This window comes from Notolabrus celidotus, chromosome 22, assembly GCF_009762535.1.
Source record: "Notolabrus celidotus isolate fNotCel1 chromosome 22, fNotCel1.pri, whole genome shotgun sequence".
Classification (NCBI taxonomy): domain Eukaryota; kingdom Metazoa; phylum Chordata; class Actinopteri; order Labriformes; family Labridae; genus Notolabrus; species Notolabrus celidotus.
The window spans coordinates 10,675,212-10,700,178 of NC_048293.1; the positions used below are offsets into that span (position 1 = coordinate 10,675,212).

Here is a 24,967-nt window from a genome sequence, read left to right on the forward strand (position 1 = left end):
GGCACAGGCTTTATTTCCCTCTGGTCCTGTGTGTTTTAAAGAGCCTGCATTGCTAAGAGGCAGCTGCATCTTTAAAATTTAAAGGCAGAGTTTCAGTACCATGGATAGCAACCAGAGAGACAACAACCAGTGGCAAACTCGTACAGATCTTCCACATTTGAAAGTATTGTTTTTGTTATAACTGTGGATATGGATATGTTATATTTTACAGTGATTTCTACTCTCGTGAGATAATGAATAAGTGAGATAAGCTGACTAATAGTTGTAACCAATGAGAGGGATGAATAATGTGTAGCTCCATATGTCAATAGATTAAGGATATGGCCCATTAGGTCTGCCAAGGTCCATCCTTCATGCTCCGCAATGATACAGCAGCTGTCTACACGTTCATCAAGATAATGGTGACCTCATATATGGAGTCTATGAGCAATGGCCCTGATTTATTTTTTTCTTACATGGAGTCATTATCAGTATCATTACAATCTTCAGGGAGCCAGTGGGTATCAGAGGATGGACCTTTTTTGTCATCTACTTGTGTCAGAAATGTATTGACTACCAACAAAAATGCCTGTCAGTAAAATCCTTTATACGCCGCCTTCTCTTGCTACAGCATGTGTGCCTCCTCCACTTCTTTGTGTCTGTGAGATGTGTGCGTGTGTGTGTGTGTCTACATGAATGTACCTCAATTTACTCCTCTTCACCCCCATAGTGCAGCTGTGCCTCAGAGGACTCTTGTGAAGTAATTGAATGAGCCGGGGCAGGGGGAAACCTGTGGCAGCGAATGTGGTGCCCGCTGGCCTTATTATCTGTAATACGGCAGCAGCTCTGCCTGCGCTTTCTCATCCGCTCATGAATACAGAAATGAATGTGGTGGACGTCAGAGGTGAACACAGAGGGGAGAAACAGGCCAGAGCTGTTTTAATCAGCTCCCAGATAGAACAATCACTTTATCCACCTCCACAGCTCAGAGGTGAATTAGTGTTTAACATTCCAGGGCATGCTTTCTGGCAGGGGACTCTACCCCAAACAACCAATGGACTGTGGAGATTATCGAGAGACACTCTGATGTTTTTGATGAGTAAATTAGAGCTAAACATGCCCCTGGGACTTCAGCAACTGATATGCCTGAGATGCAGGAAGACCTATTTTTAATAACAGGCTTTTTAAAAAGAAAAGAAAATCTGGTGGTGCCCCTTTGAAGCCTTTGTTTGTACTTCTTTGCATCCAGAGTGTTAGATATAATCAATTAAAGCATCTATAGTTTTATCTGAAGACATCAGAAACCTCTTGCAGTTCTTGATATGACATTTTATATCTATTTCCCAGTGAATATGATCGTAATTCCACTCAAAAGATGCATAATAGAATTAAGTTAATTTGCAGAGCATATACATTTATCAGCCAATTTCTCAGAACCTTTTCAGCATATGTCTTTCGCTATCTGCACAGGCTCATCAGTATCATTGTCAAAGGCACAGATGTCATCAGGGACATTCCCAGTCAACACTGAGGTCCATTAGGCCTAAGCTCAGAGCCATACCACTTCACAAAGCTTTTCAATGTAACCTGCTCTCATGGGCATCCTTCTAAAGTACACTTTAAAGTCTAGACAGTAACCTCGATGTTACTCTCATGGCCAAACAAGCAATCCCCCCATTGGTCTTCTGGAAGCTACAGTCTGACTTCTTTTCTACAATCTCATACAAACATTTTACTATGGTTGCCCTTTACAAGTGCAGCCTTATCAAAGTTTTACTATCACCTGTTGACTTCACTAAGAACGCCCGCTGATAGTTCCCAGGTCTTCTACAACTAAGTGCTATCAGAAATTTGCCAAGGACAGTGGAAGAGAATTAAGTCACTAAAATTGATAGTTGATTTTAAAAACAGAAATTCATTCTGGAAGGAAAAGAAAGGATACTTCAAAAAAAGAATCAGAATGGAAAATAGAGGTTACGGTACTTGCTCTCATTCCCAGAATTGAATGATCATTATAACCTTAAAAACTTAAAATACATATTGTGTTGTTAATTTACAGCAAAAACAAAAACAAAAACAAAAACAAATACAAATATTTGGGGATTTTTTTTCACACAGAAGAGAAGAGAATACAGAAATGCCGGGCCGCTCTCCCTCTGTAGAGATAGGTATTGGACCTACCCACATAGGACTACATTCAAAAACCAATCACTTCATTAAACTCTGGCACTTTTGTTCTACTGTGTCATTGTTCTCTTTTTGGTCACTGCCTACTCTCAGTTCCAGGGACAAAGGCTAAGGCCGGGGTTGTGCTGCGTCCACAGCCAGCCTGATTAAATCTGGGTCCCTCGCTGGCTCTCTCCATGGTGCTGAAAGAGCCCTCTATCAGATTACACCCAGCTAGAATAGGACCTCAGCTAATCCATTACAATAATTGATTGACAATGCATTGAAGGTGGCCATGTAGTGAGCACCAATTACAGTCATGTCCTATTGCTCTTTCAAATTAGCTTGAGATGGCAAAGCACATGGAGCCAATCATTCACTGGGGAAGTACAGCAGGTTTCCCTACATGTATGGTGAGAATAAGGGTATTCTAATCTTTGTGGAACAGCCAAACTGATCCACAACTCCAGATAGCACAGAAATGTTTAAAAGAAACAGCCTGATGAAATTCACATGAATAAATGTAGAGCTATGCTCTGGGCAAAACTTGTTCAGCCTGTTCTCAGACTAAATTCATCCTGTAGGTGGTGCAATGACGTAAGAACTGGACTGTGGTGCCAGAAGTTCAGAAACATCACGTCTTCTACTCAAACCTCTGTTTTTTTTAAGTAAAACCATTAACTCGTGTTTTTTTGGCTTCAGGCAGAAAGTAGCTCAAGCTTCATTTCAAAGGGTCTACTTTGTAAAAAAGCTCGCCACATTTGGGTCCACAAAAGAGAACCATGATTCTAGACAAGAGCGTTTTTTAGGTATTAGGCCCACTCATTTTGAGATTTTCGACTTTTTTTGTAGCCTTTCATATAAGTAATTATGTTGAAAGCATTGCCTGCAGTGAGAAAGAAAAATAGAGAAGCATTTAAAATCCCATAGCATGCGATAAGGTTTAGGAGGATGTAGCTGAGTCTGCCTTAAATCGGCTGCAGCTGTATGCTAATCAGGCGCCTATGCTTCCCGTCCACCAGAGCAGCACGCGCCACTGATCAAACACGCGCATGCGTCCTCAGAGCAAACACCAGCAACCCGGCCCACGCGCCACACAGAAATTATCACTGGGGAAAGAGGAACTCGTTAAAATGCCATCAAAGCTTGTAGTCCCAACAAACCACGACTAATAGATGCAGACTCAAAGGACAGCAAGTAAGAAATCAGAAGACGCAAACACGTCCCACTTTTAACAAAAATGTGATCATTTCCGTATTTTAGTGCAATATAAACTACAGTGAAGCCATCGGAAAACAAGTATGTTTTCAAAAAAAAGAAGCCTAATAACAACTTGTGGACATACGATAGTCTATAAGTTCGACAAAGAAACTTATCCTTCTGAAAACTGTGATTTCAGCTAAATGTGCTTACTTTCAAATATATGTTCAAACTTTTGTTCTTTACTAAATTTTGTAAAGGTGTAATCCATTTTTATATTTATCCAAAGATAATTTAAAACATTTATTTTTCCTCAAGCAGATCTGTCATTGAGCCATATCTTTCCCAAATAACGGTGTGCATTCAGGCAGGTGAGAAGGCACGGGGACACAGAGGCCTATTGAAAGGAAGGCACAGGCCTGCGGCTCAGCTCCGATTGTGTAATTATTTGACTTGGTCATACTGCAGCTTTATGCAAATGAGGGGAACAATGTACGACGATGGAGATTAATTCCTCCCTGGTCTGCCGACTGAAAGGAGAAAGAATGCACTCTCTGCCAAGTGGCGCACTGCAGCCTACATTTAGCCATTAGAACGAAAAAAAGGACAAAAACCCAATAAATGAGGTATGCAGAGAAACCATAGGGGGGCGGTGAAGAAAATAGGCCACATTTTTGTTGGAGAAAGTTGCCTTTGCTGGCGAGACATAAGGCTGCAGTAAACAAAATAATTTATCAAAGTAATTGTTTATCTTTACTTTAAAATCATTGCAAACATAGATCCTAAACTTAAAACGCTTCTTTCGGCACAATGATTCTACCACTAAATCCTGAAACTGTACTGTTTTTAAAGAACAGACATGTGCTGACTGTAGCCGGCAACAACAGCAGCTCCATCTGAGCTTTGGTTATATCTGCAGCAATTTTACAATCTAAGTCTCAACCGCGGCCTTCTTTGTCTGGAGCACTGATTCCGCCCAGCACGCGTCTAGCTGTGGGCCAGATTGGCCGTGAGTCCCGTTTCACAGTTAAGAGGTCAATTTGCCTTTCAAACGAAAAAAAGAGACAGGGATATCCAAGCACGGGCAGACGTGGCTATTGTGCACAAAGACCAGAGGGCCTTCTTATTACTTATGTATGCAGCGAGATGTCTGATTTATATGTCGAGTTAAACTACCGAGACAGACACGTGCCCAAAAATAAAGAAAACACTCCCTCTATAGTGTTTATTTAAGACACAATAAAATAAAGGTCTATAAAAACGGCCTTATTTGGTTTATTGGGAGGCCCGCCTCGTGTGCGTAAAGGTCGTGCGTAAAAGTGTCTACAGTATGGATAGAAAGGAAAAAAGGACTGTGATCTGTGGAGGTAAATTTTGAAATACTAAAATCAGCAACTACTCTTACAGTTGAATTTATTTAGTGATTTACAGCTTTCAACAACATCGCAGCAGAAATTGAATGTAACTGATATTTTCATTTGTATTTAACATACTTGTCTCATCCCGTCTTAATTTTAAATTGTGATGATTGTGGCAGTGACGGACATTTCCTTTTGGCAGTGTCGGGGCCCCCCAGAGGAGAGCCACAAAGCCGTGGCACGTGTGCAGTTGTATAGGGGCCCATCAGACCGTAAAAGGAGGAGGGTCCCGGCGTGTGCCTCTGTCGGGGAGGGGCTGAGCGCACACATTAATGTAATAAACCGCCAGTACATCTGCTAAGCTATCTGCACATCCTCCAACGAAATCCACCAAACACAGGCTCTAAGCCCTCCCACAATCAAATCCACTGGGATCTTGGTTTCATCCGATTGGTCGGGGAGGCTGCAATAGGGGGGGTGAGAACAATAGCATCATTCCGGCATAAAAAGAGTGGAGCTATGCCTTGGAGACGAAAACATTTCAGCAACAGAAGGATCGATATACTGGGGAGATAAAGTCCCATATGCTTCTAGTGTTGCCATATTTTTAACAAACCTGGATACTCGAGACTTCATCCACCTCCCCGAAGTGCCTTTTTGCTGTAACTCGCCAAGATGCCCAAAGGATTCCTGGTAAAAAGAAACAAGAAATCTACGCACGTTTCCTACAGGACTCGGTTAGACGAAGATGATCACCAGGAGCATCCCACCCCAGCTGCCTTGCCGTATCACACGGACCCCTCCCCACCGATGTCCGTGGCATCCAGTCCGGACCGCGCTGCAGCATCACCAGATTTAACTGCAGCCCAGGCGTCGGTGCCACGACTGGAGAAGCCGGCGCAGTTCGGCAACCCAGAGGCGGCATGCCAAGCCCTTTACAGCCCCACCCGGCCCATCAGCAAGGAGCACGACAGGGGATATTTTGAGCGAAGTTTCAATCTAGGCTCGCCTATTTCTGCCGAGTCATTCCCCACACCTGCCTCCCTCTCTGGCCTGGACCACCTCCTTTACGCACCGGTCGACCTGAAAATCGGCACCAGCAACAGCAGTCGCAGCGGGACCACCAGCAGCCTCCCGGCACCGAGCAACCGGGTCGTTACCAAAAGACCCGCAGCTGACGGCACAGAGCGCAAATCTAAACCCGCACCCAAGAAGCCCAAAGCCATCAGAAAACTAAACTTTGAAGACGAAATGACTACTTCTCCTGTGCTGGGTCTCAAAATCAAAGAGGGGCCCGTGGAGATGAAGCCGAGGGCGCAGACCTCCGGGGGAAACAAGCCCTTAGGGGAGTTTGTGTGTCAGCTGTGCAAGGAGGCGTATGCTGATCCCTTCTCTCTGGCTCAGCACAAGTGCTCCCGCATAGTCAGGGTCGAGTACCGGTGTCCTGAGTGTGACAAGATGTTCAGCTGCCCGGCAAACCTCGCCTCTCACCGTCGTTGGCACAAACCCCGGAACACCGGCGCACCTGCGATGTCCACCGCACAGGGCATCAAACCTGAAACGGCCAAAATGCCAACCCTAAGTGTCAAATCAGTCTCTGACGAAGCCAAAGACATGAGTGACAGAGACACCCCGAGTCCAGGTCTGTCCGAGTCGGGCTCTGAAGATGGTTCCTATGATTGCCAGTTCTGTGGGAAGAGGTTTAAGCGACAGGCATACCTAAGAAAACACATCATGGGACACCAGGTCCTGCAAAAGAAAGTGCTGGAGGAGCACGGGTTTCAAACCAGCGACAGGGCGGCAGAGCAGCCCTTGGCCTCATCCTCATCATCCTTCTCCTCCTCCTCCTCCTCCTCTTCCTCCTCCTCCTCTTCAGCATCATCATCCTCAGAGGAAGCCTCGAACCAAAGCCCTCTCAATCTGAGCCCGGTGGACTGCCTGCTGTGCCCGGTGTGCGGGGAGAGTTTCACCAGCAGGGCCGGCCAGGAGAGACACCTGCGCCTCATGCACTCCTCCCAGATCTACCCGTGCAAGTACTGCCCTGCCACCCTCTACAGCTCGCCGGGGCTCACCAGGCACATAAACAAGTGCCACCCCTCAGAGAACCGGCAGGTGATCCTGCTCCAAATGCCGGTGCGCCCCGCCTGCTGAAAACATCACCAAACTTGTGCCTTGAATGGGGAAAAAGAAAAAAAATTGAGAAACAAAAAAGGGGCTTTTGGGTTGTGAAAAATCCAGAGTTTTCGACGCGCACTGCCATAACTTTAGGCCAATGAAGGCAGGGCGGTTTGATGTTTAAGTGGTGTTTAATGAGGTGTCTTTTCCATGCCAATCAGTGATTGTTGAATGCTTCTCTCTATATTTGAACTACATATAGGCCTATTTTGAGATTTCTTTTCTCAAATTAGTTTATCAAGAAAAAAAGAGTACAAAGCGTTAGTTTGACTGTTAAAGGGTATTTTTCTAGGACAGCACATGTGTTCGATGATAGCTTCTAGACCTAAGAAATGTCTTTTAAATTCTCAGAAATCCTTTTCCCTATCAAAGCCTTCTCAATTCACCGACCGTGATTGCTCGATCACTGTAGCTTTACGCTAGTTTGTGAATGACAAAACTTATAGACTTTGTACTGATGGGAAAAAAAGAAGAGTGACTGAAGCATTCCCTGTTTAGTAGAACCACAAATGCCTTTAGTATACAATAAGCTTAGTCCGACATAGCCTACATACACATCCAAATCCTGCTGTATAACTGCCTTAAAAAAAGTCATCATAGACTGTTTTGATTTTGAATGCTGGCACATATTTTATTATTGTTATTGAAGATTGTTGCAATATTTTTCATCATGAGTTTATTTATTTATTTATTCTAATTATTTTATGTAACTTATTGTTGTGTTTGTTGTGATTTTTTTCTGTGAATCGTTCTGGCAGTTTACATGTCGTATAGCCAAAATGTCTTTTTTGGGGGTCAAATTTACAGTATGAGTTGTGATAATTGTCGTCAGGTTTTGATTTTTCAATCTCCACAGCTCTTGTAAAAGAAGAAAAAACGTAAAGCTCTTACCTTAGATGCAATCTTTTTTAAGGACAAGTTATTTTCTTAAATGTTGGCTTTTATAGCGCTTTGATTGTAAGTGTATATCGTTGTTGTCTATCGAAATAAAATATTTTCAAAAGGACACACCTCTCGAGGTAGATTTATTTTTACCTCACTTGGAGTAGAACAAGTAACATGGCCTTTAGAGACTATTTCTAAAGCGGAAGTTTCCATCTATCAGAAGAATCACTGACTTTAAAGACTCTGGCTTTCTCAGCTTGTTGATGTGTGTTCACTGCGCCTTTCTGTAAATGTTTCCTCTCAGAGGATTTCTTGGCTGATAATTCTCAGTACATAACATCATTCAAGGATGACACTGACAGGTTCTTTTACATTAGATATACTTTAAATAGTTTGAAAAGGCCTCAGAATTTGTTGTCTTTTGTTACTTCAGGGCTCAAAAGGGACCATACTGCGCTACTTCAAATTTGCGTAATTATGCATCAGCAATAACCCTGACATACTTTTTTTTAAAAGCCACTCCATAAATTCGTTTTAATTTTGTATTATCAGTGTTGTATTCAGAACAATTCAAAACACTCTGAAATTCAGAAGCAAGCAATTCCTACCCATCCAACATGTTTTGAGAGTTTTAATACTGAGTTTTCGGCAGACCACGTTTTTCAAAGCGCACGCAGGGGCAGTGGACTCCCCGAGGTAGCCAATTTGAAAAAAAAAAAAGGTGTTAACAGTAAAAGTTCCGAAAAGTATGCTTTTCTTCTGCAAAGACTCTCACTTCAAAATGGTTAGATTCTTGATCCAACCAACACAGAAAAAGAACCCAACTGAACCCCCCCAGTATAAACCTTTGCCTTCGATTCCTCGTTTGTTAGACTCCTTGATCACAAATCATTTCTACAGTGGCTCAACAGACGCCTTTTGACTGTCACAGACAGGCACTTAGGGCCTTATCATAAATCGACTCCTTAGTACAGAGTCAGGACATGGCAGGACAAAGAGGTGCTGGATCAGAGCTCACCTCTGGAGCAGTAAAACATCTGTCTGCTTTAAAGGACTCATGCAGTTCGATTTTTGTTAGTTTTCTACTGATTTAGGATCCATCAGGGCTCAGTTGGCTTCACACTTGACCTCCCTAACCTGTAGAGGATGAAGTCAGCTGTAACTTAGCAGGCAGTTTCACCAGGCCTGCCAGGCTTAAAGACACATGCTGTCAGACGGGGATAACCCAGGATCACCACCATTATTAATACTCCGCACATGCTCAAGGCCAAATAGTATGTCACAAACTTTTTAAAATGTAAGCTATCAGTGCAATGCATAAGACAGATAATGTGTAACAGCCAGAAGAGTAACACATGAGATAATACAGTCAGGTAGTAATAACAGAAAATGTCAGCCTCAGAGGAGCTGGGACACCCAGCCCCAGCCTGTTCTGATGTGCATCATCTGAAATGAGGCAACATCAGGCTCCTTTCTCACACACACAGTTTTAAAAGGCTCCAATTACAGTCAAGTGCTTTTCTTGTGCCTTTATGTGACCCAGGCTAGACAGGTCACCTGTAGGTGCTGCAACCATTGCACCTGTGCCTCCTGTTGAGGTTCCATTATGCCGGCCTCCCCTAAGCAGAGCGAAGCAGCAGGGGAGACAGATGGGAGGAGGGTCAGGTTACCCCTGCTGCTGCTAGCACTGCCAGGCCAGGGTCAGGAAGCCCATGGTAACAGCACCATCATGACTGTGCGAACACATAGATAAAACCTCCACAAAATCAGAGGTTAACACAATAGGCTGATGAAGAAGAGGAACAAAGACAAAGATGCGTAGAATTTCGAATTGATTTAATGAAATGTTTCAATTTTCACATTTCTAATAAAGATAGTAGGACTTCGGCCATTAAAAACAGTTTGATATGTTGACAGGTAATGATGAAATCTTCAAGCTTTTTTTTCCTCTTCCTTATACAAAGATTATATTACAGGCATTATTTAATATATTTATATTTAGAGGGTGCAGAAGCCCTCAAATTTGACACAATGTACAAGGATTTCTAAAATGAGAAGAGAAGAAGAAACACACTAGAACTAACACCAGCTCAATTTCTTCACGTATATAAGACACAATCCTTATCTTGGTCCAAACTAACAACTCCAGCAACTAAGCCACCAAAGGGGGAGCACGGGTCCCTCAACAGACATCATCTATAACCTACAATCTTTATATCAGCATCCTGGGAGGTTCCTTCAAGTGGCATTGGGGGAAATAAAAATCAGCCTGTGATCCAGGCTTAGACTTTATCTATACATTCTTCAAATAAACAAGAAAAAAAAAAAAAAAAAAAAGGAAAAAAGATGAGTCAGTCCTCCCATTGTTTGGATCCCCTGTGTTTCTGCTCAGGGAATGAACTCACAAAAGAAGGCAAGATGAGAGCTGAGTGTCAGGAGAGCATGGGTAAAGTAAGGCATAGTAGTGCAACAGATGGGGATAGTGTTGCAGCTTGGGTGGAGCCCTCAGAGGGTGAGTGTCACTGTGTATGTGTGTGTGGGAGGACACCTGGCTACCACAACATCAGCAGGCAGGTTTGAGAAGGTCGCTGCTGGGACGGTTGTTAAAAGTTCAGATCTGGCATGCCACCTTCAGCTCACCAGGAGGCAACAGGGGAAAAGAGAGGATCATGGGAAAGAGGAGTCGTCGTCGGTGCCACTTGATTCCATTCACAGATAAATACCGAGCAACTCGCCACTTACAATAAAGACTCAATGCTCATTGCAATGATCAAGTCCATCTGTTGTTGACGCTTTTGTTGTGCGAGGCATGAGACAGACCTTCAGACACACGGAGGAGTAAAAGCCTTTGTTTTAGTCCTCTAACACGGAGATGTGATGCAGAGTGACCATGGTTATTCTCAGACAATGAAGATAAACTAAAATCTGATTATGGGGAGTAGGGGTGGTGTAGGACAGCATCTTAAAAGGACAGACATTACACAGGCACTGTGAGAAAGAAGCTCCCCTGGGAACTCACACGTACATGCACACACTCACACTCAAACACCAGTGCATGGAGTTAAGATTCACCTGAGGCTCTGGCGGTATTTTTCCTCTAAATAGCACATGAACACATAAAACAAAAACAGAGGAAATAATTAATCAAATAGTCCTTTCTATACACATCAACATGGAAACGTAAAGCAACTTACATCCAAGGAAAAAGAGAAACATTCGATGCAAGTTAATCAATGACAGTGAGTGCAAAAACGTCGGTCTGAAAACGTTGGAATGTCGATTTCTTAGATCTAGAAGACAGGGAAACTGATAGCAGAGGAAAGAGACAGGAGAAACGTATTCAATTACCGGACATGAGCCCATGTTAACGACATCAGAAAACAATTACAAACGCAGTTTTTTCTCATTCCAGCAAGGTTGCATAAATCAAATCATGACATAATCCATCGGAATTCATTTAAAAAGGAAAACTAGAGATAAAAAAAAAGAAGAACAACAAGCAGGATAGACATCATTGATTGTCCACTCTGGGTTCAAAACAATTAAAACACTGGCTGCACGTACGAGAGACTCGACGCACAGGAAGTGCAGGGAGTAAAAATCATTCTGGGGAGGTATTCCCCATGCATTAGTTTCTTCACTGAAGGCAGATGGTCCATAAACATGGTCCCAACTGGTGCTACTAAGCAGGACATCATCATCCTGTCACTGACCGAGTGGTATCTTTGACACAGAAAGGTTGTGGCAGGTGCAGAAAGAGGTAAAAAGGCAGACATGTTTATAATGGATACCAATCTCATGTGCAGTTTTTGCATGATGCCATTCACAGCTGTGTCATTCAGTGCTTCCTTACATTAAATGTTGAGCTAGATGCAATATAGAAATAGGGTAAAGCAGACTCCCTTTCCCTTACTATAGTAAGAACTTCCCTCTCTAGTGCATCGAGACTGCACTAGAAAATAAGAATTAAACTGACATTTGTTTTAAGACTTCTCAGTCAAGTCTTCCTATGCGGCTGATTCTTAAGCTGAAACCACCAGGATGAACATAAATAGCTTAGTCACATGTTCATGTAGATTAAGTAGTCAAGCACAACAAATGGAAATGTATCAACAAAATCAATGATTGCCACTTAAATTAAAAATTGCAATATGCTCCAGTTACATGTTAATATGACACAAAACCAAACAAAGAAAAACAAGACACTCCAAACAAACAAACTAAAAAACCAAGACAGTTTTTGCAGTCACGGCTGGGTGTTTGAGGTTCTTCCAGAAAAGATTAAAGGCTGCATCGGGAGGGGGGGAAAGGGGGACAGGTTCAAAAGCTCAGTTGGAGGATTTGCTTATAGCACTGGCTGAGCGGCGGAGTTTTCCCGAAACTCGGTTCTTTGTGGCCCGGGGCATTGTGGGAGACACCTGGTCAACAGAGTCCGTCGTTCCTACAGTACTTCCAGCTTCTGTGCCCACACTGCCAGTGAAGGAGCCTGGGAGAGAAACGGAGAGAAAGTTTGTAGATAGAATATCAAAAAAGACAGAGCTGGTCAGATGTGATTGGAGCCCATTGGCATTTGTGTGATTGTTGTTTATCCCATCATGCTTTGTCATGCATATGGTTCTCCCAAAATCAAGATTGCCCAGTTCATGGGATATTCACCAACATTCACAAATTTTGCGATACAAACTGTGAAAAAAGTGTTAGTTTTAGAGTTTGTTTGACACCTTGAGCCATCAGAATAAAGATATAAGAAAGATACAATATGTTTCTGAAATTACATGCCTTATTCACATGCTGTAGAAAAGCAGAGCTTGTTTAAGAAGAAACTACCATTTCCCCAACACAGTTTCCTAAATGCTTATAGGACATAAAAATGAGAGGTAACCTTTGTAACTAAGGGCAAAAAAAAGTATTCAGTTCGCCGTGTGACAGCAGAATGCTTTGAATGAAAATAAAATTACACATTATGCTCTTGTTGTGAACATGTGGAGCATTCCCATTGTCAAACATTGTGCTTTTTCAGAAAAACTTCACATCCATGATTGCGGGATGGCAAATAGTAATAAGCTGGGAGGTGGGCATCAACGCTGGTGAGGGACAATGAAGTATTGTGAAACTGGCCCCGACTTCCTCAGTGTGCCCCTGATGCACCCCACCCCCTTTTTTTTCGCCCAATGCCTCAAGTTTAAACAACTTTTTCTGCTTTGTCAGAAAGGTGGCATCTGGTTGCCTATTTTCTTTCCTATCCTTTTATTTCCTGCCATTTTTTTCTGAAGCATCTCAAGTTGCAGCGGCTAAAAGGAATGGCAGATGGCTGGAGTAACAGACACTCAGCAGCACAGTGGACACAGGCAGCATCCAGGGCCGAAGCTTGCTGGGCGAGAAGGGCTGACACATTTGGTGTGTTCATTGTGAAGGGCATGAGGGGAGGCGAGGGGGGTCTGAACACGCATTCTCAAATCTGCATATGAATATAGAAAAGGGAAGGGTTAGGCTAAAATGTAGGCTGGCCTTATGGTGGGAAGAAATCTGCATTCCCGTATTCTTCTACTCATTCCTCCAGTAGAGTTGTTGTTGTTTTTTCATAGAAACGTAGTTTGATGAACTCTGGCTGCATGTGTTCTGAAGACATGATGGCATGATCTATCCCAGCTAATACACAGAGAAAATCATGTGGTACTGTTCACCACCTACTCAACAGACTTCCCTTCTTGATGAGCAGCAATTGAAACATGCCGCACTAAACAGTCATCACTTCTACTGTTCCACTGTGTCACTTAATGACCATGGTTGCATCGGTTTCTAATGTTCTTCACTGTATGGCCTTATTTTCATATTAAGTTACTGGGTTAAAATAAGAAAGTAATGTGTTTTTATTTCCATGCATTTGCTTACTTAGCCCAAACCACCTTGTGCTAAGGTTCATTATAGATGGGAGGAAGAAGGTAAAGATTGAGAGAAAGAAGACAAAGAGTCTTTAAAGGGCCCTGCCATCCCATTGGCCCTCTCTGCAGCAGTTTAAACAAGGCTTAAGATGACAAAGACGTCTTCCAGTGCGGCAGGTGTTAGTCTCAGAGTCTGCCTCAGGCAAACAGGCACACTCCAACAGGAGGAAATGAGAGGGGTGGAGGGATTGGGGAAAAAAAGCAAAGAAAGAAAGAAAAGAGAAAAGTGCTTGCTGGGGGAAAAGATAAAGGCGCGCCACATGCAGAAGCGAGGGCCAGAAGTGTAGCCGTATTGTTCATGCTGCTACTTAGTCAGGTGCTAATTGTCCCCACAGTGCATCACTTTCAATTACCAGCCTGGCCTCAACAGTAGGACACCCCCCCAATAAACAGCCTGGTTTCTCTGTCCCCTTCTCTTTTTCAGAGCACTCAGTAAATAAAGCGAGGTTAGTGCTATATGAAAGAAGGAGAGGTGGGGGAAAACAGCCAAGGTGAGTGCACGAGCGAAGGGTAGGTAGACCGCTGGACGGAAACAAGCTTCCGGTCTGACTCGGGGCTTACCTTCGCCAGAAACAGTATATGGACCTTTAAGATATTTTTAATCTAAAAAGGGAAAAACACAGTAGAGCATCATTTTAGAGAGCAGTAGACACACCACACAACACAATACTGCTGAAAAGTCCATGATTTGAGGGTTGGAGTGGAGGGATTTTCAAACAGCTTGTGTGGCGTCCAGGTTAGTCGACACTGGAAGGTTTAAAAATCACACAAAGTTAACTGATTTGGTTGGTGAATTTAATCAACAAGTTGGATTTTCTCTGAAGATGAAAATCTGCCCATTCACACATTTCAAAAGTAAAAACTCTTTTGAAACCAGTGGGCAGTTCACATGGCAACAACAGACTGAGAAAAAAAGGACCACAAGAGTCACTGTAAGAGGGTTAGGGTGAGAGTAAAAGATGCTGGAACACTCAGGGTCATGGAAGCTGGGTTGTTCCATCCATGGGGGAGGAGTATGAGCTTCCTTGTGGTCCAGCTACTCATTTTGAAAAGTTTAAAGATAACAGATAAAAAAACAACAACTGAGAAAAGCAGTGCAGGTGAAACAGGGCAAAGCACTATGATGGATGGACTAGCTCATGCAGGAAGCCACGACTGGCTGGACTGGATGAGAGTGCATTTAGGATCACAGACTGAGGATGATACTGACAAGCTAAAGTGCTGAGGTTTGATGCCTTACTGTGTAAGTGGTGAAACATGCAGAATGTGTATTCAAATCTCACTCCTGCTTTGCTTTTAAAAAATGTTTAAATGAAGTGCAACCCAGAGCTACTTGAAAGAATAAATGGAAATGTTAGGTGGGCCGTGGCTGGGCATCATGCCTAGTGTGGAGGAAGCAGGCAGAGTCTTACAGTCCAGTTTGGCCCAGGGGTACTCCATGTCCCAAACCATCCCTGGCCAACGCCTGCACGCTGTCATGGAGCATGGATGACATGTTAGTGGCAGCAATGGGGGCCAGAGCGGGGTGAAACGAACAGACGTGTGGACAGACAAACTTGTATATGACCTCCCAACCCCCCCACCAACCCAACCCAACCCACCTCACTCACACGCACATATGCTCTTTCAGTCACGTAAAGCATGGAGGTGAAGCAGCACATTGCAGAAAGGTGAGAATGAGGAGTAGTGTCAGCCTGCCGTTGCTGCATTCAAGCTACTGTGTGTACATAACGGATAATAGAGGATGAGGTATGACAGACACAGCATATAAGGACCCTTTTAATATGTCCCCTCATATATATATATATATATATATATATATATATATATATATACACACATTACCTGTGGTTTAAAAACAAACAAAAACAAAATTCTAAATTTCAGCTAAAGAGTAGCTTTCAATTTATGCAGATAATGTGGATACAGTTAAACTGTACATGGATTTGTAATTTTATGGCGTTTCCCTAGTCTTTCAAACTGCTCAAAGCTTTTTATGCTACCCATCACCCAGTTACACCACATTCCTTTTTTTCAAGTTATTGTTCTGCTTTTTTGTCTTATTAGACAGAACATCTGAAGAGAGGCAGAACATGTGGGGAGTAGAGAGGTTGGAAGACATGCAGCAAAGGGTCGTAGCCAGGAGCCCAACCAATGACAGCTGCAACAAAAACAATTACCTCAGTATATACGGCGTGCACTTAAATGGCTAGGGAAGCTAGCGGAGGACTGGCTATAATCCTTCAAACGTGTTCACACACTAACTATGTCAAGGGAGCAAATTAGGTTTCAATGTCCAACCCTAACCCAAGGACACTTCGGCATGTCACAATGGGAGCTGGGATCAAACCCTTAACCTTCTTGGGGAGAGTGGATCCGCTCTACCTCTGAGCCACAGCCGCCCCAAATGTTTAGACTAATGATACATTTTTTATGCCTTTACTGGGAGGCCAGGTTAGTGGATAAAGTTGTAAACAGGATGTAGAGAGTGTGGTATGACTTGTGGAAAGGGCTGTGGATGGGAATTGAACCAGGATGCTGCTACAAGAATTATTGCCTCTCTAAATGTAGTGTGTGATTCACAGACACCCCAGCATTACCCTTAGCTCAAAGCAGTTGTTAAAGTAGATAACTTAAAAGCTCTAAAAATTGAAGCTCACGTACAGCCTTGATGGTTTTAACAATTCTAAGCTATATTTTATAAAGATTTTTCCAGCAATTAGCCACATTTAAGAGGTTAAATGTTCCCCTTCTTCAAGTGGGTGCTTGTAAAATATGTATATGATATACCACAACTTTACATGAATCAATTTATATGTGTGACATTTCTGCTGCAGTGAGGGTGATACATCAGCCTCACAGATTTTATGTGTCATGGCCTCACATTAGCAACAACACATGTTGGATAATGTGAAACATAACTCTGAAGCCTGGCTAACCTCTCTGTTTCTAGCTGCAAAGAGTCTGTCCCTCTCCCACCTGCTCCTCAGCCTATTTCTTCCCTCAGTCACTGTCTTAAGGCATGTTCGGTGCTGAGGATAAGAGGAGGTGACTAGAGGTCAGTCTGGGGAGATTTTACACCTGTGCAGAAGAGATGGGAAAACAGTATGGTAATGTGTCTGACCATCTCGTGTCCCTTCGACAGACTGAATATCACACCTGCTGTCTGACAAGCCGAATACCTACATACACACACACACACACCGTCTAGAAAATTTGGACATTTAATTTGCACATGCCATCATACGGAATGAAAATATTACATACGCTGTAAAGCACTCTTAAAATAAATAAGCACTGACAGATTTGAAAATAACAGGATGGTGTGGTTTTGTGGAGTGCTTTCCTTGTCAAAACAGAACGTGTGTCGAGATCCAATAGAGTGGAAAAGTGCAATCCTGTATTGATTTCAGTGCTGTTGCAGATCGATCAGAGCTGCTACAAGTAAGAAGAACAAGATAAGACACGTTTTCCATTCTGTTCATCATGGACTGATAAGAGTGCTGTGCTGACATCCGTGAGCCGCTGTTTGTTGGTCGGGTCTCTTAAGTGTTTGTGAATGAGCTCATGGAGACAAGCACACATGTGCACGCACACACACACACACACACACACACACACACACACACACACACACACATGCACTCTCCAACTGCCATTTAACAAGGCTGCTTATATTCATAGGAAAGTAATTGCATGGAAAGATGCAGTTTGAAACAAAAAAAATGAACAAAGTAACATGAGTGGGGCTTGAGGAAGTGGAGAAAGCAGTGTGTTTGATGTCGGTTGGACAGCGTGAAGAGCCGGGCCCATCGTTTGATATTCATCAGTGAGCGTAGGCGTGGAAGAAGGGATTCAAGGAAGAGGGGACAAACAGGTGTGTTGTTGATGAGGAGGGGCAAGAAAAGAGATGACCAAGAAGGGCAAAAGAGGGTTTATGTGATGAGGCAACAGAGGGATGAGAGAAAGAAATGAAGCAAAATAGACGTAATGGAAGAAACATGTAGGAGGACAGAGCTGCAGTGTGGTTCATTTCTCACCTGCTCCACTCATTGGATAGCCAGGAGAAGGGGAGAAGACCTGCGAGGCGAAGTCTTCAAAGGTCATGACCTCTCTGTGGTTCTGAACAATAGCCTCCAAGTAGAGAGCTCGCTCTTCATAGCTGAGAAGCTCTTATTAAGGAACAAAACGTAATGGCATGTGGAAGAAAAATCACAAGGCAGCTCAATTTGTATGCTTTTATGAGTGATTAAACCCAATAATGGAGCAATTTGTTAGTTAGGACCAAATGAAAGCAACAGTTAGAAACACATTTTTCCAGAGCTGTACGACGTATGGTGAGAGTGAGCTGAGAGAGAGAGGCAGTTCTGGCAGGCAGGGCAGCTCCACCATCATCAACCCAGCCAGAAGCAGAGATGGAACAATCAGCCATGCCACACATCCCCAAATGAGAAAGCAGTCTCCAAAATAATCATAAAAAAAGAAAGAAAGAATACATGACTACTGGCGTGATGCTCCAAACCTCTCCTGTCCCCCCTCTCAGCCCTCTCTTCTCTCTAATAGAACCCCTGCTGCAGGCAGCATGTCTAGGACCACCCTCCCCGATGTGCTGCCTGCCACTTCTCCGTGCCATCAGGGGGAAAATTGGAGCCATTTGAAATTCAGAGTGACAAGCAGCGACTGGAGCCTGGGCAGCCAGCATGCAGGATGGATGGCCGGATTTGAAATTGGAAAGCTCATATTAATAAATAAATAAATAAACCTGCAAAATGGCTGTTGGATGATTGTGGAAAACATTTTGATGGCTATTATCATATTATCAGAAGTATACTGTGCAAAGTATGCTGTGGAATGGAGACAAGTGCAGGATGAAATGTGATGCATTGGAGAAAAAAAGGTCTCTGTGATGGCATAATGATACAAAGATCCTTTGATATTTAGCTATACATGTGTATGTTTGACAATGAGCCTAATTTTTCAAACAACTATCTGTTGTGGCCGTTTTCCTTGATAGACAACACCCAACAAATTGCTTGACAAACAAGAATTGTCGCTCTCACACTGAGAACTCTCAGCAAAGAGGCTCCCTCCCCCTCATCTCATTATGACTGCCAGGGTGGAGTGGCACTGGTCTGTTGCTGACGCCAAGGCTGAACCAGGATGAGCTGAGATAGGCTGGACTGGGCCGGGAGGCTCCGGTCTGGGTTAGATAGATAGGACGAGACAGTGACTGGGCAGGGGTCCTGCTGTGGGCACATGCCGCCACAGTGGGGGCCAAGGCAGCCATGACCAATGGCTTTGAGGGAACCGTGGCAAAGCTGGGGTGACGGGCACCTGAGCCGGGAAGCTCCAGGGGGTAGTGTGGCCAAGCTGCTCACGGGGACAGTCAGAGATGGACAGAGAGCATAATGAGACAAAGGAAACGGTAACACAGGAAAAAAGGGAGAGGGATTGTTATTTCTGTTGACTGTAGGCCTGATAAAGCAAACTACTGCTGCTTTGTGAGTCTGATTTTATTATATTATATTCCATATCTTTTTAAAAAGCAACATTGGCAACTTTAATTATCATATTTACTATCTTGAGCTGGAAAACAGAAAAGGGCCAAAATATGTGGCTTTGAACGAATACATAATCACTACAGGGTCAGCATCTCCATTTATAAGACAAGCCAGCAGCAACACTTGAGGCAAATATCAGCACATCCCTCCTGAGCTCCATATCAATCTTTCATCATAACCAGACATGCAACGTCACTGTTTTCTGTCACTTGCTGGAAACAGTTTTGGACAAAGAGTGGGCATCCTAGTCTCTGCTGCCATGGTAACTTGGGTCACAGTTCTGTGTGGTGGGTCATATCCAGGCTTTTATGGATGACAGACAATGAGGAGGGATGTTTGTAAAAGAACAAAATGTGCCCAAATAGGTAATAGGTAGGAGACAAAGTACGGTAGAAGGAAAGACTTAATAAAAAATAAATGAAAGAAGTTAGAACACTGACAAATGAAAGGCAAAGAAGGATAAGGAGAGAGGGAGACAACCTCGGCACAGCGTGGGTCAACAGAGCCATATGGCTGTCCATTATCAGAGATGCAGATGACTGGAGGCCTGTTATTGAGATTCCTAAAGCAAATATTGACTCCAGCTGGAGCAGACGCTCTCTCTGACTCTGACACACGCCTCTCCTCCACTACTTCCTTCCGCTGCTCTCTATCCTCGTAAGACAAATGGATTAAAGTGGGTGAGAAAAAAAACCCTCAAAAAATAAAATGAGGAAAGATAGTGTAGAATTATTGAGAGCAAGTATTAAACATATGACAGCCTGCCAGGGAGAAAGACAGGCAGTGAGGGAGGCAGGCTAATAAAAGGTATTTTGGAGATGAGTGAAAGCGAGAGCCATAATCAGCTCACTTAAGTAAATGTACGATGTTATCTGTGGGTAAAAAAATTGCTGCAGAGATCAGACCTGATGCACAGTGAGGGGTAATCTTGTATTCTCTCCCTCTCACACACTCCCTCATCTTTCTGCTTGTCTCTAATTACTAAGCCATGGGCACAGCTTGTTCCCCTGCATATGCACAGATGCTGCTGCCTCCATGCAGTAACTTAATCAAGGGACAGGTCCACATCAGTGACGCAAAGACCATGTCCGTGTCATGGACACCAAACCTGCTGACTCTGACCTACTTTTGGGGAAAAATAAGCTGCTGCCTCTGCTATTGATGGCTGTCTGGCAAAGCTCTGCCTTTTGTGTCAAACTTTTCTTCAGAGACAGACCATAAAATACAAAATGTTACGCAATATAAAAATGTGATGAACTGCTTTATTGTACTGCATGAAACATCACTTTACTAAGCTGTAAAAAAAAAAAAAATCTCACAAAGCTAGTAATGGAATATATGAAAAGGAAAATGCAGGCAGGTCTGCATTTCCACAGATGGACAGCAACTTAAGTCACCCGTGACATGACTGTCACTCACAGCTAACCTAGGTGGACAAAAAAGAAAAGCCAGTGTGTGGGAGGATAAGTGTGTTGCACCACTTTGGGAATTTCCAAGGACCCCCCATGTTCCAAGCTGCTGAATTCTTATTAGAGAGAAGGGAGTCAAAGCGATGTAATATCTACGGAGCGTGGCAACCGTTGGGATAGCAGTTAGAGAAGAAATACAGATTCAGGCTAATGTAAAATAACTTTCAGTAGCTGGACTTGATTTGTAGAAAAATGGAGGTTGTGGTTATGAAGGATAAAAATGGAGTATTGGCTACACAGACAAAAGCTTCATTTGGGATAATATATCATTGGTGAATCCCTCACTTGCCCTCCCCTCCTTCTGTCAATAGTTCACAAGAAAAGGACTTGTGGTTAACATGTGGGTCTAAGGGCAATTGTGTAACCAAAACAATACACATTTACAGGTCAAATGCACCAACACACAAAATGCAGCTAACCTACCCAAAACTATCGCTGTTTGTGGTTGAATTAAACAGCATATGTGCATGTGCATATGGGTCAGCCTGTGTGTACATGCATATGTATCTGTGTGTGTGTGCACGTATGTATACATATGCATGCCTGCTGTCCAGATGGCAGGAGGGGTAACTCTGGGGGAATGGTGGGGGTCAAGCATCTTTATGGATCAAAGCCAAGGTCAGGGCAGCTGCAGTGGCCCATGTTCAAGGTGAATGGAGGCCTCAGATGGCTCTTCATTAGCAGGCTGCTCCATCCCTGCTGGACCCAATCGGCCAACCGCCACCAATCCTCATCATCATCTCTATCGCTTCTTCTTCCCTGTCCACAGGGACCTGTCAGGAAAATGCCAGTCCACTGGGATCCTTTTTGAGCCGTGCGTAGCCCCACCCACTATCTAGACACATGCTCACACACAGGCAATTGTGCATAAATAGACACAACACACACAACCATAACGTGCACTAACACTCTCGACCCACGCACACACAGCTACTCAAAAGGTTCTATCCTGACCTCTGAACTGGTGTCTCTCTGGAGAGCAGCATCCTTACCATCCAGCCTCCATCTTTGTGCTCCTGCTGACAAAAGGCCTCACGCCACCACAGGCCTCTGACACACACTCAACATCTTTTAAAACACACATAGCCGACGGGGACAATCATGGCCTCAGTCAATACTCCTTTACTAAAAGGCACTTTTGGGTGCTTTCTTTCACTTTCTCTCACCACCAGCACAAACAGGTGAATAGATTTCCTTTCTTATTGGATTGAAGTACTTGATTTCAGAATAAGTCAGCAGTGACAATGCCACACAACCTTTCTTTTCCTACATTGTCCTAAAGCTTTAAACACTTCTTCAAGCACTGCCAAAACCAATTGTCAATAAAAAGAAAAGCATGGGACAATCACCAAGATTACTTGTCACTTTAAAATTATGTTTACACATAAAACTGCAAACTGAACACATGAGGCAACAACATTTCGGGGGAAATACCTCCTTTATCCTTCTTATTCAAGTAATAAAAAGATATTGAAATGAATGCCTCTAACCTCTCAATCCACCGTCCCACAGTTCACAGAGAAGTCATCAAACTATAAAATTCAGCGTTTGGACATGGACTCTTATAAAAGGTCTTACCAAAACTGTTTAAGAACCCCATGACCCCTGGGCAACAGGCCATCTGGAGCTTACCAAATGGAAATTCAAAGATTCTAGGAGCATGGTGGGACAAAACAAACAAGAACTCAAAAACAATGAGTTGCATTGGTGTCAGTATCATGCAATATGAATATGAGCAACAGTGACAAGGAGACTGAACTCTTAACTAAAACTAGACTAGTCAAAACTAAAATATTTGGGCAGGACTAGAACCCTTCTTGGTGCATTATTTTTTTTAAGGAAAGATGTGTGAAGACAAGCTCTTAGGTAATCTTAACCTTTCTTTTGTAGTAATTGCACAAATGAAGGGAGAAAAATTGATGGATAGAGACACACACACACACGTACATGCTTAATCTGTTGAAAAGGCGGGACAGAGTGTGAAAGTCTAGATTAGGCAAAGGAGCATTAGCAGGGGTCTTATGAAGCCCCATACTGGCATTTCACTACTTAAGCTCCATTCTATCCACTTCTCAGTCACATACACAAGTCAGAGGACAGATCCACTGAAGGTGTCTCCTGCCCTCCCTTTTATCAAAGATGCTGTTAATATTTCGACTTCTGTGCCTAAAGCAAAATATCACATCTCAATGAGGATGCAAGAAAGCAGACAAGTGAAGTAAAATTAAATAATTTAGTCGGACTTTGTGCAAAAGGCTTTGCAATGTAGAGTATTTGTCACCCTTTGACAAATCACAAAAAAGATTATCTCAAGACGCTTTTACTAACATAGCAGGTCTACTCTATGTTAAATTATTAACAAAGACCCAACATCAAGACAGGATAAGATCCAGTCCCCTCTTAAGGCAGGACTCAGTCTTATCTCATCTTAATCCATCATGAGCATTGCACCTCAGTATTTAACAAGTTGCAGCGGCAAGGAAAAACTAGCTTTAAACAGGCAGAAACCTTGAGCAGAACCAGATTCATGTTAGACTGCCATCTCCCTCGACCGACCAGCTACAGTCATGGACGAAAGTATTGGCACCCCTGGAATTTTCCAGAAAATACACAATTTCTCCCAGAAATTGTTGCAATTACAAATGTTTTTGGTATACACGTGTTTATTGCATTTATGTGCATAGGAACAATACAAAAAAAGAACAATTTTTTTTTTGACAATTTTACCAAGCGGCAACCTCTGGTCTAAAAATACGAGTCCAGTGTGGAAGTGCTAAAAACTGCAGCTCATCAAGGCTGGCTCTTGAAGTGCCGGAAACCACAAACACACCAATTCAAAAAAATGTTTGAACAGATTTTGACAAATATACACAATCCCTTTACAGTGAAAGAACCATTCCAGTGCTCCTATAGGGCCTCCTCGGCATAAGCCAAGGTTAACCCTGTTTGTAGAAGCACTGCTGGTAAAGGGGCTCTTGTAGTGAAGAGGGACAGTTTAGAGACGAGGTTGAGGGTGCCTCTAGGTGCTTGACCCCCTCCTCTCTTAGCCCCACGTCTGCCCATTAACCTGGGCCAATCAGCTTGACCTTGATGAAGAGAAGAGCTCAGGAGTAGCTCACAGCACCATTGACTCTGAGCAGTCGTATAATTGGCTTACTAAGAGGAAAGGATGGTGGGGTGCATGGTTGTGTTGGGTTGTCAGAGTAAGCGGAGTAAAACAATGCTTTAATTTGTTCCTTCTTTAGTTGCATGTCATTCACACAGAAGACACAAATAATGTGCATCTATTCAAATATATATATTGGGGTTAGGTGAGCTGCATCAGCAGTGAATTCAAAGGAGTGTTAGATTTGATAAGCGGCAAATATTGGCCAGGCACACCTTGAAATAACTTGCATACAGGTTGCTTTTGCCAGTCATTACCCTGGCTACCAAAGGAGGTGAAGGAAGCAAATTGGTGTACATAATATGGTTCAAATCAGCAGGGGACCATAGTGCCATCTCCAGGAGGAATCTGTTTTTCTAAAAGTGACTTGGACTGCTTATGTATGAACTGTTATTCATTACAGTAAAGGAATAAACATGTAGAAAAATGACATTTAGAAGTTGGGAAATGGATTGGTGGAGCCACTAAAACAACAGACAGAATAATGGAGAACAAGGGTGGAGATGGAAAACAGGGAGGGGGAAGATGGAAAAAAGGATGGGAAGAAAGAGGAATAAAGCAGAGCAGGTGTTGATTGGAGGGAAGCCAGGCGGTGAGTGCCAGCGGTACCTGTTGTCACAGCGAGGGCTGAGGTGTGAAGCTCGTCTCAGCAGAGGCCCTTAAAGGTGTGAGGTGATTATGGGAAAACGGGCAGGAAGACTGAGACATTTAGATGGAGAGACAGAGAGAGAGAGAGAAAGATACGGACAGAGAGAGTGAATGTGGCGATAAAGCTGGCTGCTGGAATAATGGCGGTGTGGGAAGGAACAACAGATAGACATGGATAAAGTGAGAGTGTGTATGACAGAAACCTGCCAGTAGGGTGATTGCATGGTGTTGGTGTGAGTGTATGTCCCATTCCCATTTTATACAGCAGCTACTCAAACCTTGGTGTCTCATTTAACAGCTTTTTGCTGTAGACAGTACTGAACAGAAAATGTCTGAATGTGTCACAGATGCATTATGATGAGTGGAGGTGTTTGTGTGTCCATTTTCTGGGTGTGCATAGACATACACAACATCATAT

The 24,967-nt window shown here is 43.3% G+C and overlaps 2 protein-coding genes across 3 annotated transcripts in view; one reads left to right on the forward strand and one right to left on the reverse strand.

Annotated features, from left to right (window-relative positions):
• The first annotated feature begins 3,206 nt into the window (after positions 1-3,206).
• On the forward strand, positions 3,207-7,876 carry insm1b (insulinoma-associated 1b). The gene is made up of 2 exons (XM_034674386.1): positions 3,207-3,342; positions 4,906-7,876. The coding sequence occupies exon 2, from the start codon at positions 5,379-5,381 to the stop codon at positions 6,852-6,854; it is 1,476 nt and encodes a 491-aa protein (XP_034530277.1). The 5' UTR covers positions 3,207-3,342; positions 4,906-5,378; the 3' UTR covers positions 6,855-7,876.
• Positions 7,877-9,578: 1,702 nt separating this feature from the next.
• The window catches only part of ralgapa2 (Ral GTPase activating protein catalytic subunit alpha 2), a 105,468-nt gene continuing 90,079 nt past the window's right edge, over positions 9,579-24,967 (reverse strand). Inside the window, exons 39-41 of one of the 2 annotated variants that reach the window (XM_034675645.1) lie at positions 17,746-17,867; positions 14,267-14,308; positions 9,579-12,249 (exon numbers count right to left, since the gene is read on the reverse strand). In XM_034675645.1, coding sequence (XP_034531536.1) covers positions 14,304-14,308; positions 17,746-17,867 — 127 coding nt within the window. In that variant the 3' untranslated portion in view covers positions 9,579-12,249; positions 14,267-14,303. The remainder of the gene's footprint in view (positions 12,250-14,266; positions 14,309-17,745; positions 17,868-24,967) is intronic. The other variant, XM_034675644.1, reaches the window with a different exon arrangement.